The following is a 14,956-nucleotide window of genomic DNA, read 5'->3' on the forward strand; positions in this document are numbered from 1 at the left end:
AGCTCCCACAGCCTAATTTATGGAAAGAGTTACTAAAACTTCACGACTTCATTGGGTGTAACACTACAACAAAGGAGTCAGGAGAAATGAAAAGTACGTAAGACACACAAACTGGACTGGGGTATCTCACTGTAATACTGGCAGCTACTAGTGTACTACTTTTTCATTTCTTTTGCTGTTTTCCCTCATTGGCAAAGCAACTGCATTGTACCATAGTTACTTCCCATCCATTAGGATGGGATACATCCACTGTATTAGCAACCTCTACCCATTATGATGCCACCCAGATCACTGCTTCTGCAGGTGGAGGTTTGTGATGTCACTGGGTGTGTGTATTATCTTTTCCAGCTAGAGGTAGGAGCCTTGATGCACACCTTTGTAATTTCCACATTTCCTTCATGGATACGGTATTGAGAAAAGTTAGTGATCCTGCATTAAAATTATGGGAATTACAATTTCTTACCAGGATAGCCTTGTTTAATCAAAACCATCTTTTTCTGTAATAACCAGAAGGATTTTCAGTTACCAAGTCAATGTTTTTTTAGATGCAAGGGTGTATGAAGTAGAAAAAAATGAATAATGAATAATTCAGTGTGTAGTTAAATAATTAATAAGTTAACAAGGACTGAGTTTGGGCATCTCTGTCCTACAGTATATAATGGTCAGAAACTTTGTGAGTTTGGTCCTCACTACAAAGGTTAGTGGAAACATGTCATGCCATAATTAAAAGACATTTCAGTGCAGCTCAGAAAGAGTAGTTCATGCTCATCAGTCTGGAAAATGTTATAAAACCATTCCTAAACATTTGGGGCTCCATTTTTCTAGTGTCAGAAAGACGGTGTCAATGGAAAATATTCAATACCATCGTGACTCAGCCAGAACTAGTCATCCTGCCAAGATCTTCCCAAAAGCAAACTCATCCAGAAAGTCACAAAGAACCCCAGAGCAACATCTAAGGATCTGTAGACCTCTCTCACTGTGGCTAATGTCAGTGTTCATACCTCAACCATAAGGAAAAGCCTGAATGGGAATGGTTCTCATGAGAGGATAGCCAGAAACCATTGCTCTTGATAAAGAACGTTACGCCCATCTCAATTTTGCTGAGAGCACCTCGATGATTTACAAGATTATCTGAATTATGTTTTCTGAACAGACAAGGCCAAAGTTTAAGTTTTTGGCCTTCCAATAGAAATATTTATCCTGATCATCATAAAAGGTGGTGGGAGTGTAATGGCTTTGGGAGTGTAATTGGCTTTCCTGCCTCAGCAAGTTCTGGAGGAAAATGTCAGGCGATTAGTTCAGCAGCTGAAGGTGAGTCAAACGTTGTAACGATGCGTAGGTCAGGACTCTAAGCAGACAGTAAAATCCGGAAAAGACAGGAGAAGGACAACAGGTAAACACGACAGGATCAGGGTGGGATGACTGACAGGGGGGCATGATGGCAGTATTCCGGTGCTCGGGGGGGTTGGCACAGGCGAAGAAGTCCAAAACTATCCAGAAGGGGAAACCAGGAAGCAGTCCAAAAGTCCATAGCCGGGAGATCCATCTGAAACAAGAACTAGACAAGGATAAAAACCAGAATGGGATCCAGTGCAGGGAGAGGGAATAAAAATGGGATCAAGAGGCCAGGTGCTCTGAGCCCCGGACTCAGCTGGGATGCCGATAGGAGACCTATGCCCTCAAGCCGTGGACGTAGGGCGACTTGGTGGTAGGTGGGCCTTCGGGCGTCTGTTCCAATGCGGAGCCTGGAATAGGGCGAGTGCCCCCCTTAAATAAGGATGGGCAGGATTGGTGGCAGGTGCACATGATCAACTAAAATGTGAAAGAGCCGGAGCGCCCTTAAGAGGAGGGAATTACGATCGTGACAAAAGTAGCTCGTGCAGCAAGACAATGATCCCAAACATACAGGCAGATCTACAACTGAATGTCTGAAGAAGAAATTTTTTAACTCTGGATTGACCAAGTGAAAGGCCAGACCTAAACCTCAGTCAAATGTAATAGTAGGTCTTGAAGTGAACCGTTTATGCAAATAAACTCTCACATGCCACCAACTTAAAGCAGTTCTATAAGAGAGAACTAGCCAAAATTCCTAAAAGCTGATGCAAGAGACTGATGAACCTTTACAGTAAAGGTCTTGCTGAAGTCATTGTGGCTCAAGAGGTGCCACCAGTTATTAATCTCAGATTATCTTTTATTAAAGCCTTAATGAAGATCTAATTATGTTTTAGATCTAAAATATACAAGAATATGGACCAAAGTAGGAGGTTCACAAATATTTTCTGAGCATTTTAGCGATATACAGTACATCAGTACATGGGCATGCTTTCTGATGCTAATTGTGAAACAGACACTTCTCATTACTCATATCGCTGGTGAATAAAAATCTACTGTACCTGTTACTAATAAAGACCTACATAATTTCCAGAAAAGAGAGATTACCCATATATGCCTAGAAGAGTTTGGATAGCTCCTTCACAAAAGAGTTTATAGGAAAACAGAAGAGTTGTTATCTTGTCTAATCAACTCTAAACCACATTATGGTATTATTACCGTATTTAACTTAACTGATTGCTTCAGGAATGTTAAATAGACAGAAAATATGAAAATTGGAAATTGATTTTTCATTCAAGTAAGAGCTTGGCAGGGTTTAACCCCAAAAACATCCTCTTATTTTTTCTATCTCTCTGAATTCAAACAGACATGAGAAGCTAAAAGAAAACAAATAATGTATGTACTATATATAAGCAACTTTTTATATAAAATAGTTGGAAAATATGTGCAGCTCCTCACGTCATATGGCACTGTGTCATTTGCAGTGAGTGGGAAATAAAGGATTTTTTCTACCCAATGGATATGTTTACAAATATTACTCTGTAGTCACAAGTGGGCACAGCACATTTCCCAAAATACACTGAAACAGTGGCCTTTTCCACCATTTTATTTCTGCCAGGCCCTAAAAGGCATTAATGGACTTTAACTCTTAATCTAAAAAATATTTGGGTGCTAGAGTTTTTTTTTATACCAGTGATATAAAATTATCCAGTGAGGTTTATTATTGCTGTTGTTGCTCACCAAGAAATATATTGGAAAATATAATTTAGGATGTGGTGAATGGCTGTGGCCTCTGAGAACTACTGTACAGTAGTTTCAGGCAGGGTTTCTTTTAAAAAAACCATCGCTCACAACCTGGAGAAAGGGTTAAATGTGTCTGTAAGCAAATTGTTTCAATAGTATCTGGGAGCTTGGGTGAAACAGAAACCACAAGCCCCTGTAGTCATGAAAGGCTAGCAATATGCCCCCTAACTGTAGACTCACTATTTAGAGCACAAATAAGGTCATAGTCCAGGAACTGAACAGAAATTCTTACTACCTGAATTTAGTGCCTTCTTGCAATAAAAAAGATACCTGTACTTTTAGAAGTTCTGAAAATTACAATAAGATGAAACAATCTATAAAAAGTTTTATTTGCTTCAATTTCTTTATTAAAATCATTTGCTTGTTACTTTAAAATAGGGCATCCATGTCACTTTTATTGTAGACACAACACGTTATGTTGTTGACACTAAAGAGACATATACGTAATCTTTGGTATTACATCAATGTACAGAATACAGTATAGTATATAGAAAAAATAAGAAAAATAGAAATTAATTAAACAAATTAGAGTGGACTCCAAATAAATTCAGTATGTTTAATTTTTTTTTAATTCTGTGTAACAATTTGGGTTGCTGTTTGAATTTTCATGAGCATGTTCTTATACAGTATGTACAGTAGATGTCCATTTATATGCTCCTGACCTGTGTAGAAATAACCGTACAGTATGTAGAATGTAGCAAAGCTAAATTTGAGTGTTTAATTTAATCATTTAACTTATCATTTTGGAAATATTTAATTATTTTTTATATACAATTCTGGGCAGTTTTATATGTTGCAAAGTCAAAGTTTCTGTGTATTTTATAGGTATAGTTTGTGGGTACACATTTAAATATATACCAAAAGACTGCTGTTTTTTTTTACTTTGAAATGGTGCACCGCTATAATTGCATTATGCACTTGCCCAATAAATATTTGTTACACCTGGTGAATGGCTTTTTGAAGCACTTGTATGCTGAGTCTATTAATGTCAAGATCAAGAGCATGCATAGGGCTGAAAGAAAAACCATCGTGCTCAAACAAATGCACATTTGAAAATATAAATTATTTTCTGACTTCTGTGTTTTTGTAATTAAATAAGGTGGTCATAGCATACACACAGTGGCTTCAGTAATTATTTCTGTTCCTGGTATACATAGTAATTATTTCTATTCCTGGCTTACATAGTAATTGAGATGTGTTCCTGGCATTGAAGCACTGTTAGTTTTCTGTGCCAAAGAATGGCTTTGCACCTCAGTTACTTCGGCTGTTTTAGCAGCTGCTTCCTTGTTATCTAAAGGTAAGGTTTCCCAATTCCGGACAGTTCAGTGCAGACATGTAGCTTTCATCTGCTCTCTTCTGGGACTGGCATACTTATCTGTTTTATCTCATATTAGGCAGCCATTGCAAAAATAAATCCCAGGGAGTCACCTTAATCAACTTTCAAAGATTGAATTTGTGCGTAAGCTTGTCAGACATGAGTAATTACACATGTCAGTTACTTTTTGGCAGCTAACTAGAGAGTGGCCCAGGTCACTGTATATACTGTAAGTGTAATTACAAAAACAGATGTAGTGCAGATTTGATAGAAGGTAACAATAAATCATTTGTCACTAATAAAGATTATACGGCTATTTTTCTACTTTTTGGTAACTGCCAAATAAACGAATTAAGAGATCATGTGAAATGTGGGTTATGCTGCAACTCTCTCTCAAAGACCTCAAACTCTTCTGCACAGGCTCTTTTTGTAATGATTTTTAAATAATTGGCAAACACATTCCCATATGGGTTGTTCTTTCTCTGACTGGTTTCCAAAACTTGCATTTTACTGCAAAACAATATTGAAAACTACTGTGTCAGTACAGTGCATTTTTCATTTAAATACAGAGAATTGCAAAATATCTAAATTGCTTATCAGACTTCATTAGGTGTTTTTGGATCAGACAGTGGGTCTAGAGACCAGCCTATGGCAGCCTAGAAGCATTTGCTGAAATAACATTTGGTTGGTTTTATAAAGTACACCCATATTTCTCACTGATAAGGTAAAAGGCTTAGGAAAAAATAATTGCTGTTCTGTGTTAAATTTGTACTTTTCTCGCCTACGCTATTTGCTCTTTCACTTGAACTTCTTGCACAGAACATTAGGCAGAACAAAAGCGTATATCTCGTTAAATTTAAATCTTCAGGTCACACTGTATCTTTAAAAGCAGATAATATTTTATCGGATTTTGCAGAAGCTGTATTCTGCAATGCCACAAAGTCCTAACAGACTTCAACGAATCCAGTGACTTCTCATGAAAATTAACTGGGCAAAGTCTGCAGTAAAGCATCTTAGTACAGCCACAGGTGGGGTCCTGTTACTCTCCATCATTCCTGTCAAGGAGCAGTTTATATTCCAGGGTGTTGAAAGACTAAGGAGTAAAGAGATCAAGAAATACTTTAAAGGTTCAAAATACTTAAAGATAAAGGGAGACATAAAAAGGAAGGTCAGTTTTTACAGATTCCGTACAAGCTCAGATTGCTACATCCATCCATTTTGTAAATGCTTCTTCCAATTCAGAGTCACGGGGGAGCCTGTCCCCGCAAGCAACAGACGATAAACAGGGTAACCCTGGACAGGACTTTTATGTCAGTCCAGACAGACATCCTGCCTTGTACCAGTTGCTTTCTGGGATAGGCTCTGGCTCCCCTGCAACCCTGAATTGAATAAGATGGTTAGAAAATGGATGGATGGATGATGCTTAAACTTTCTATAACACCAGTCAAATAAGCAACAGCACTGTGGAGATCTGATAACACTAATTGCTTACACTTATATGGCACTTTTCTGGACACACCACTCAAAACACTTTTTACAGGTAATGGGGACTCCCCTCCACCACCACCAATGTGAAATGAAAGGACAAGATAGGCCTGACTGTTGTGGGAAGACCGCAGGTGAAGAGGGAGGAGGAAAACGTGTCGCAACATTCTTGATTATTTGGTTACCGTTCTGTCCATTTGTTTCTGCATTAGCAAATTCTGAGCATTTTGTGTTTTGTAGAGAACATTGCTTGGCCATATTCTTATGTTTTTGCCCTGGCAATTGTGTTGATAAGCTGTGGAACAAAACAAAAAGGTGTATTTTCTGCTGTACTGACTCTCTTAAGAAGGATTACATTATTTCTGTACTTCTAGTTTGTTAAAGGAGTGTTTAAAATTTCATACTGCAAACCTTCCAGGTGTTGGTACCACACACATTTAAGCAGGCTGCCACCATCGCCTATGGCTCCCTCTTCATTAACTTGAATTGTCCTAAAATTTTACATTTTTATTTATTTTGGAATAAAAATGGCAAATAGGTTAAAATAGTAAATATAACATGACCCGTGTAAGGAGCAATAGGAATTTAGGATTCAGAACTTTCACAGTGCTGTTATGTTTTCATTTTATTTTATATGAAAGTAACAAAGTTCCTTAGATATTGGGGTGATTGATAATAAACGTGCCATAATTAAAAGTGGCAGGTACTGCAGTCCTAAAGGGAGAGCACCACCTATTGTACAGATGAGGAATTGCAGAGACAGCTCTTGTGAGTGACCTTATGAATGAGGAACAGCAGAAAGTGCATCTACACAACTCCAAAACACAATTATATATCAGGATCTGCCATTCTGTATAAATACAGAATAATTAATAAAAATATTTTTCTCATGAAAGAGGATAATTAAAAGAAAACCCATCACAACCTTCATTATAGGAGACAATGTATATTCACACACTGCCCAGAAGCTCACTCTATTTTTCTGGGTTTGATCTTCATACTACTTGATATGCTGGCATCCAGCATATTATGTAAAATTAAATGTATGTATATTTACAGCTTATAACATCACATAGGAATCACATTTAGGAAATACAGACGATTTTGTCTGAGTGTAATGGGAGCTGGTCCAGGCTCCCGCAAAGCGTAGTTCAGGACCCTATGCAGATGGTATAATCTGGAAGTGGAGAAGGACAATAGGGAAGAGACGTAGAGGATCTGGACGGGTTGACAGACAGGGGGGCGTGACTACAAGGATCCAGTGCTCGGGGGGCGTGGCGATGGCAAACAAGTTCAGGCAGTCCAAGGGGAATCCGGGGCCAAAGTCCAAAGCTTTTGAATTTGAGGATCCATCAAAGGCGAAACAAACACAGTTAAAAACCCGGAACGGGATCTGGAACAGGGACTGGGAATAAAACGAGGGTAACGAGGCCAGGCGCTCCGAGCCCTGGACTGAGGTGGTCAGGACACCGTGATGAAGCCTATGCCGTCGGGTCTCTCGTCAGGTAGGTGGGCTTCCGGGCTGAGCCAATGCTGAGCCTGGCGTAGCGGGAGCGCCAGCCTTAAATAAATACAGGCAAACAGGGGACAGGTGCACGAAATGAACTAGAATACAAAAGAGTCGGAGCGCCCTTAAGCGGAGGGATTCCGATCGTGACACTGGGAAAGATTTCTCATAGAATGAATTTATTTCACTGTTAAACGGTAGAAATATTATGTGTGCTTTGATATAGTTTCATTCTTTTGTATCTTTAATTTCAGTTTTACAGTATTTAAAAACATGTTTTAAGTGTTATAAATGTGTAATCCACTGCCTGTTTAGTTCTTGATTTGGAGCTCAGTTTCACTCACTAATGGAATGCCTTGTTCAAACTGTAGTAATGCAGTCATATACAGTACGTCTGATGAGCCTACACACAATGAACTAGATGAATACACTTATTTTCCTGAATTGTTAAACTAATCCTTGAGCCTTTGTTTTTGTCCTTTACAAAAAAAAAAACATATTGGTGAAAAATTAAGCAGATGTTTAAAACCCAGAGTAGTTTGGAGAATTCCTGAAATAAAAATCATTATGTGGTAAACAAAAGTGAAATTAATATGTTGTCTTTTGTCTTTGTCTGTTGTCTTTGGACTGGGAACATGTATTCCTATAATTCCTAACACATCATAGAAGGCTGAAAATGTGTTATTATACGCAGTGGAGCAGTGTGGCTATGTTAGCTCAATAATGTCTGTTAGCTTTAATTTGTGTTACTGTCTACCCTGTGTCTAATTCAATGTGTGCATTTGTGTGCGTTTCCTCATAAACCTTACTGGCTCTAGAATATACTGTTTACTCTAATTTAAACTCCAAATCACTCTATCTTTGGAAATATGTGCTTAGGGTCCTTATTTGAATGAGGTTTTTGTACCGTATTACATAAACTCGTTATTCTCAAAATGCAGGTGGTCTTTGAGAATTGAAGCATATGAGTCATGATAATCTATGAAATAAATAAGTGATGAATTTGGCACTCACTTCACCCACATAGAAACTGTGAATTGAATTGGGATCAAATTATAATCACAGGGACTCAGGCTCTATGTGGGTATACAGTATCAACAGAATGAAGAGGCTCGTTTGTGAAATAATACCATAAAAAATTACACAATGAGATGCTCAGGTTACAAAATAGGATTTTTTGGGCTATTTTTTTGAGCTAATGATTTTACCATGATCTGCTTTCATAGATGTTGTAGTCTAACAACATGTACAGGCTAATCACATTATGAACCACAGAGATCTAAAAATATGTACTACCTAACATACAGACTAAGTAATGTTCTTCAAGAAATTTCCCCTGATGATCTTTATGGTTAATAGCGGTTTCTCATTTTGTTTTCCAGCACACCACAGTGCTACCTTTTATCTTAATTGAGATGAGAACAACACACCATCGCTATCCCAGCAGGCTGTGTGGGCTGGTAGCAGTCTGCAGCTTTGCCATCGGATATGTACTATGGTAAGATCTTAATCTGCAATTCATGCTCACTTTTGCTCTAAATAAGAGTTGCTCTTTTTGTTTGCATGTGTGTATTATGTAATTCACTTTGCTTCAGGTTTGTATGTTTTTATCAACAATTTTTTTAGTATTCTTTGGCTGCCAATACCATTTAGCACATCCTGTACCCTGTGCTATAGTTCTCTTCTTAACCATGAGGAAATCTCCAACAACGACCCCATCTAAACAGCACCGCTACTGGATCCTGCTCATAACATATATTACATGTACAGAAAAGTCTAGAATGTCAGCTAGAAATTATTGGATAACAATCTGATTCTGAAATACAGATGTATCCGCAAAATGTATGCAGTGTTCTGATGTGCCTTGGTTTTCATGGTTCCCTTTAATGTTTGGTGGCAGCTGGGTACAGATACCCAGTGACTAACAGGTAGAAGGATCTATTAAAGAGATCCTATGGGGATAATGTGAGGCACTATCATCTATTCCCAGGCACATTTCCTTTTTGAAATGTGTCTAATATTGAGAGGTGCTCCCGAGAACAACTACTGGAAAAACCTGGGAAATACAGTTCTGCTTACAAGTACTGTAGGTTGTTCAGATCGCAAAGCTCATTATAATTGTCATATACTATGACAAACCAATCCATCTTCGCAAATCCCAAATCTTCTAAATGGGACAAACTAAGCTCTCCCAAAAGAAGACATTGAGTTGCTAGTTACTGACTTCTGTAAAGTTTTGTTCTAGTTTTTGGTGATTAAGTATGATCACTTTAAGAAATAGGTGCATACAAATGTATTTTTTCTGGAGATACTGTAAACGCTATAACCCTGTAACCTCACACATTGCTCCCAGGAGTAGTCATGCTTTTGACCACTTTTTGTATGGCAGATATGGAAACACATTTAATCCCTGGTGTTCAGATTTTGTGCAGTGTAAAAGAATCTACAATCCTCTGCTTTAACGGTTTTTAAAAAGATGTATAACATGACTTGACAGATTTGACACAATGTGTTAGTGGTGATGTGAGTATACCTGAAGTGGAAGAATTGTGGTTTTCATCGCTGTAGTTAGATGTGAAACCCATTCAGTCCTTATCCCTTAGAAATTAAAAGGATTAAATAAAAAAGCTTGTAGAACTCCATGGATTTGTCTTGCTTACGAAATAGAGAAGTAAGGTAAATCCATACACAGTGTTACATGGGATTACAGAGTCTGGATGATAGGAGAAGCAGTAGTAAGTTCAAACAGGATAATTTCAGATTCACAAGGTACTGCGTTAGTATATGTGTCAGATATGAACACAGCTCTCGAATTCTGTCAAGACACTACCATTATTTTTTATTTTAAAAATATTATTTATGCAGGCAGCAGTGAAAAGTTTATTGAATTATTGAATTTTCTTCTTCTGTTAGTCATTCTCTTTCAGAAAGTTCATAGGTTTTAAGATGTCTTGTGTAATGCAGAAATAGAATGACAGTCCTGTCAAATGGTTACTGTACATGAGTGTTTGATTCTTGGTTTGATGTGTTTTATATCAACATTGATAATCAAAAGAGCTGTTATATTAAGAGATTGTTATTTTCTCATTTAGATTTTTTCCCAAATGTAGGAATCCTGGTAAAAATATATGTTTTTGCTGGTACAGTAAAATGAATAAACTGTATTTAATACTATATTTTTCCATAACTGTTATGAAGTTATTTTTAATTAAAAAGGTCAGACCCTAATCTCACCCACTTCCACTTATCTAAATATCAATCTGACATTTCTCCTGTGCCCTTTTCCTCATTTTATTTCCCATGATACCATTCATGTCACGAACACGGACTGAAATCCGTGTCAGATCTTGTAGAAGACCCTATGCGATGCGGTAAGAGCTGGAGAAAACAGGAGGCGTGGTAAAAGGGAACACACAGGGGTTTAATAGTGCACAAAATAATAGCGACAATCTGTGAGACAGTAAACAGGGAAGACAGAACGGCATCCAAATCCAAACGGGTCCAAAAGCAGGTCAGGGCACAGTCCAAGAGTCCATCAACGAATAATCCATCCTGGGACACGACAAGGTTAAAATCCCCAGGAGAGGGGAACACACAGACAGGCGAAACATGGAGGTCCATGGGTGACGGGGCGAGATCCTCCAGACGCCGGGCTCAGGAAGCAGGAGGTGTCGGGGATGAGGCCTATGCTCAGGAGACGGATGTAGGGTTTCCTGGTGCTAGGCGGGCCTAGCAACATCCTTACCCTAATGATGAGCCCTGAGGACTGGAGGAGCTAGTCTTTAAATAATAAAGCTAAGAGGGTACACCTGGGGAGCATAACAATCACAAGGACAATAATGGGAGCAGTGGAGCGCCCTCTAGGGAGGGATGTCGGGCGTGACAATTCAGTGCTCACTCTTGCAAGAGACAGACCTTTCTGTGCAACTCTCTGTACCTCCCATCTTCAACCTGCTCCAAGGAAGCCATCCCCTATACTCCTGCCCTCTCGGCAAGCCACAAGAACACCAGCCCAGTTCAGAAGCTGGATTTCTTCTAGAATCGAACCCTCCCCAGAATTCCTGTTCCCATTCGCTGTCGCCCCTATCTATCGTCACACTGTTTTCATCCACTTCCCCATCTCTGGACACCCACTCTCCACAGCGACCAGCACTATCACTCTCCTGCTCTCCATGTTCCTGAGTCCACTCTCCCAAATGGTTTCCTTTCTCACTTCAACTTTCTCACTTCCCATCTCAGCCGCACCAGTCTGCTCCCAACTATTCCAAAAACCAGATCCATCTGCAGTCCTACATCTCTTCTCCCAGCGCATCTTTTTTCCAAGTCAGACACAACAGACAGCCCTGTCCGGACAACATGGAAATCGACCTGCTCGCTGGAGTCACCAAGCACTTCCTTCTCCGTCGGCCCTTCGTGATGATGTCATCCCTCCATGGAGTTCCAGAGCAAGCACTCCCCTGGGACCTCTCCCTCTCCTCTCCCAAATATTCATATGCATCCATGTCCTCTAATCCCATCCTCTATCTTCAGCCTTCATTCTCTCTTGTCCCTTCTGAGAGTCCCTCCCTGGGCTGCTCTTTCCATTCATTAATAACATGAATTTTCTGTTCTTTCTCCCCTTTTCATCACCTGGCAAGTTCTCATCCTTTACCTTTGATGTCAAGAACTGTCTATAGAGACATTAAATATTTGAAGGGATGCAAGATCCACAGTGCCTGACAGGAGAGTTTGTACTGACTGGAGAAATGACATCCTTCACTGCCTACTTCAGGGCACCCTGCGACCCTGCAGGAGTCTGTGTTTTCCATAAGGTCGAGAGGACCCTGACACAACCAGTCCTAACCCAGGTCTGGCAGCACTCAGCCAATGACACTGTTGGGAAACGGAGTGTGACACTGTTTGGGAAATTTCAGTCCTAGTCATCTGCTGACATGATTGAGGCTACACCTTGCAACATTAAAAATGAAGGAAAAACATTGTAACTATTATTATAACAATTGGAAAAGACTAGAATATGTGTGCTAGAGTAGGGCTAGGTTGTGTGTCTAGTCCCATATTCATATTTCGTATGAATTCGTATTTTGTATTTTTTTATTTTGTAGAAGGAAAATGCTTAGACAGTGTGGAAAATCTTTTAGTAACATGACTCAGGGGACCTTCACAAATGAATCACTATAAACACCTGGAACATAATGTCCAGGAGGTTTCCAGGCTTTAGAGACCAAAAAAAAAAAACAAGCAAAAGATTAATGAACAATACTTCTACAAACAAATATGAAAGAATGGTTACAACCACACCTCAACACCTAATAACATTACCTGAAATGAAACTTGTGACTACAATAACAATTTGCACTGTGACACCCTATTCAACATTCTATTCAATCCCTTATACCATATTCACAGACAAACCAATAATCAAGCAGTGTGAGAATGCACCTTTCAAATCTTCATTTAAATATACACAACAACCGACTTTGAAGTCGTATTGTCCTCTGGCCTCTAGTGGCAGGCTCATGGTTATTGCATTCCTTGCATGGGACAACCTGCCTTATAAGGCTTATCTTTAATTTATTGTCCTTTTCTGGGCCAAGGCCAAATCAGAACTTTGGCCGCCATCTACAGAATCACAAATTACAAACCCATGCTTTGGTAGAGACTTTCCTTTGGGTACAAGAAAGAGGCTTGTTTCAAACAATAAGTCATCATCAAGTACAAGGATGGTAATTTGTGATTTACTGGAATGCTGAATTTATTATTTGTTCTGGGCCCTAGGCAGCTCATTGCTTGGCAATCCAGGTCTGATTCACAATCCTGACATTCTTGACATAGTCAATAAATGTGGGTTGTCATCTTCAGTGTATAGTTATAGAATGTTTATTGCAGTTTGGTTTTTCAAACTTTCCCTGAAACCACAGAGGAGTTAATCTTACTGGTAATTAAGGCAAAAAATGTATAACATGAAATCCCCTTTCATTTTTTTTTATTTTACTGTTGTGTTTGATGCACGTGTGCATCTCTTGGGCTGTGTGATTGTGAAACTGTGAGCATTATGAACACGATTTTCTCAATTGCAAAAGCAGCATTGCTGAAACCACATGGCAAACTCTCAGAACAGATCACTCGTGAAACTGCTCACACATTTCACTGTATAACATGAACATTGCAAAATGTAACAATCACAGCAGCAGGATTTCCTTAAGCAATTTTGGGGATTTTACAGTTTTTCTCGACTGCTTGAGCACATTTGCCGAAACCGAATTCACTTCTTCAAAACAATTAACATACAGCCTCAAAGTGAAACACATTGGACAAAATTACACATCCCATTAGCAAAATGCACTGAGACTCTCAAAACATGAAATACATGACAGAAAATATTTCAATTCAATTCAACTCAACTTTATTTGTCATTATACTTACACAGGTGCATAGTATAATGAAAAGTGTTTCTCATTAGTCTCTCAGGTGCAGTATATATATAGAACAGCAGACAAGACAATAGACAGAAAATACAATAATAATACCAGTGTAAACAACAGTATGGTACCAGTGTGACAGTACCCATATCTGTTACAAACTGTGCAGAAGTACACAAACAGAGCAAACAGTGCAAAATAATACGGCGATTATCAAATAGTACAAATACAATCAAGTAGTTTTAAGTTCAAGTTTAGCTTACATTCAATTGTATGAGGTATGGTGTATGTAATGGTGTAGGAGTACAGTTGTTGTGAGGAACAGGAAGAAGTGAGAAGAGATCATAGTTTGGTGGGGTGGGAGTGGTGGGGTCACCAGATTGACAGCTCTGGGGAAGAAGCTATTTTGGAGTCTAGTTGTGTGTGACTGGAACATCCAGAACCTTCTACCTGATGGTAGGGGGACAAACGAGTTGTGACTCGGGTGAGTGGGGTCAGTCATAATTTTGGTGGCTTTTTTCAGACACCTGGTGTTGTAGATTTCCTGGATGGATGGTAAAGCACTGCTGATGATGTGTTGGGCAGTTTTGACCACCTGCTGCAGTGCCTTACAGTTGGATGCGGTGCAGTTGTCGTACCAGACTGTGATGCAGCTGGTCAGTATGCTCTCCACCGTACATCTGTAGCAGTTGGTGAGGATCCGTGGATGCAGGCATGTTTTCTTCAGCCTTCTCAGGAAGTACAGCCGCTGTTGATGAGACTGGAGGTGTTGAGTGCCCATGTGAGGTCCTCAGTGATGTGAACACCTAGGAATTTGAAGTTGTTTACCATCTCCACCGCAGACCCTTCGATGTAGATTGGGGACTTTTCCTTGTCTCCTGAAGTCAACGATCCAGTACAACTGTACCTCCATGAAAACATACAACTTGTTATCCAATGAAGTTACATTTCAATCAGTTGTTAGACAATGGCCTAGTAAATACTAACTACAACCACCCATATACCCTAGAGATGTACTCTATACTTGGTATACTGTAGAGAGTTGTGATTACTGTTTTGCAAAAAATGTGTTTAGCTTTTGCATTGTGTGTGAAA

The 14,956-nt window shown here is 39.2% G+C and overlaps 1 protein-coding gene across 1 annotated transcript in view; it reads left to right on the forward strand.

The window, feature by feature from the left end:
* aig1 (androgen induced 1) overlaps nt 1-14,956 on the forward strand; it is a 64,969-nt gene that overhangs the window by 44,607 nt on the left and 5,406 nt on the right. Inside the window, exon 4 of the mRNA XM_088939715.1 lies at nt 8,825-8,940. Coding sequence (XP_088795841.1) covers nt 8,825-8,940 — 116 coding nt within the window. The remainder of the gene's footprint in view (nt 1-8,824; nt 8,941-14,956) is intronic.

The sequence above is a fragment of the Atractosteus spatula genome, chromosome 2 (genome assembly GCF_055471065.1).
Source record: "Atractosteus spatula isolate fAtrSpa1 chromosome 2, fAtrSpa1.hap1, whole genome shotgun sequence".
NCBI lineage: Eukaryota > Metazoa > Chordata > Actinopteri > Semionotiformes > Lepisosteidae > Atractosteus > Atractosteus spatula.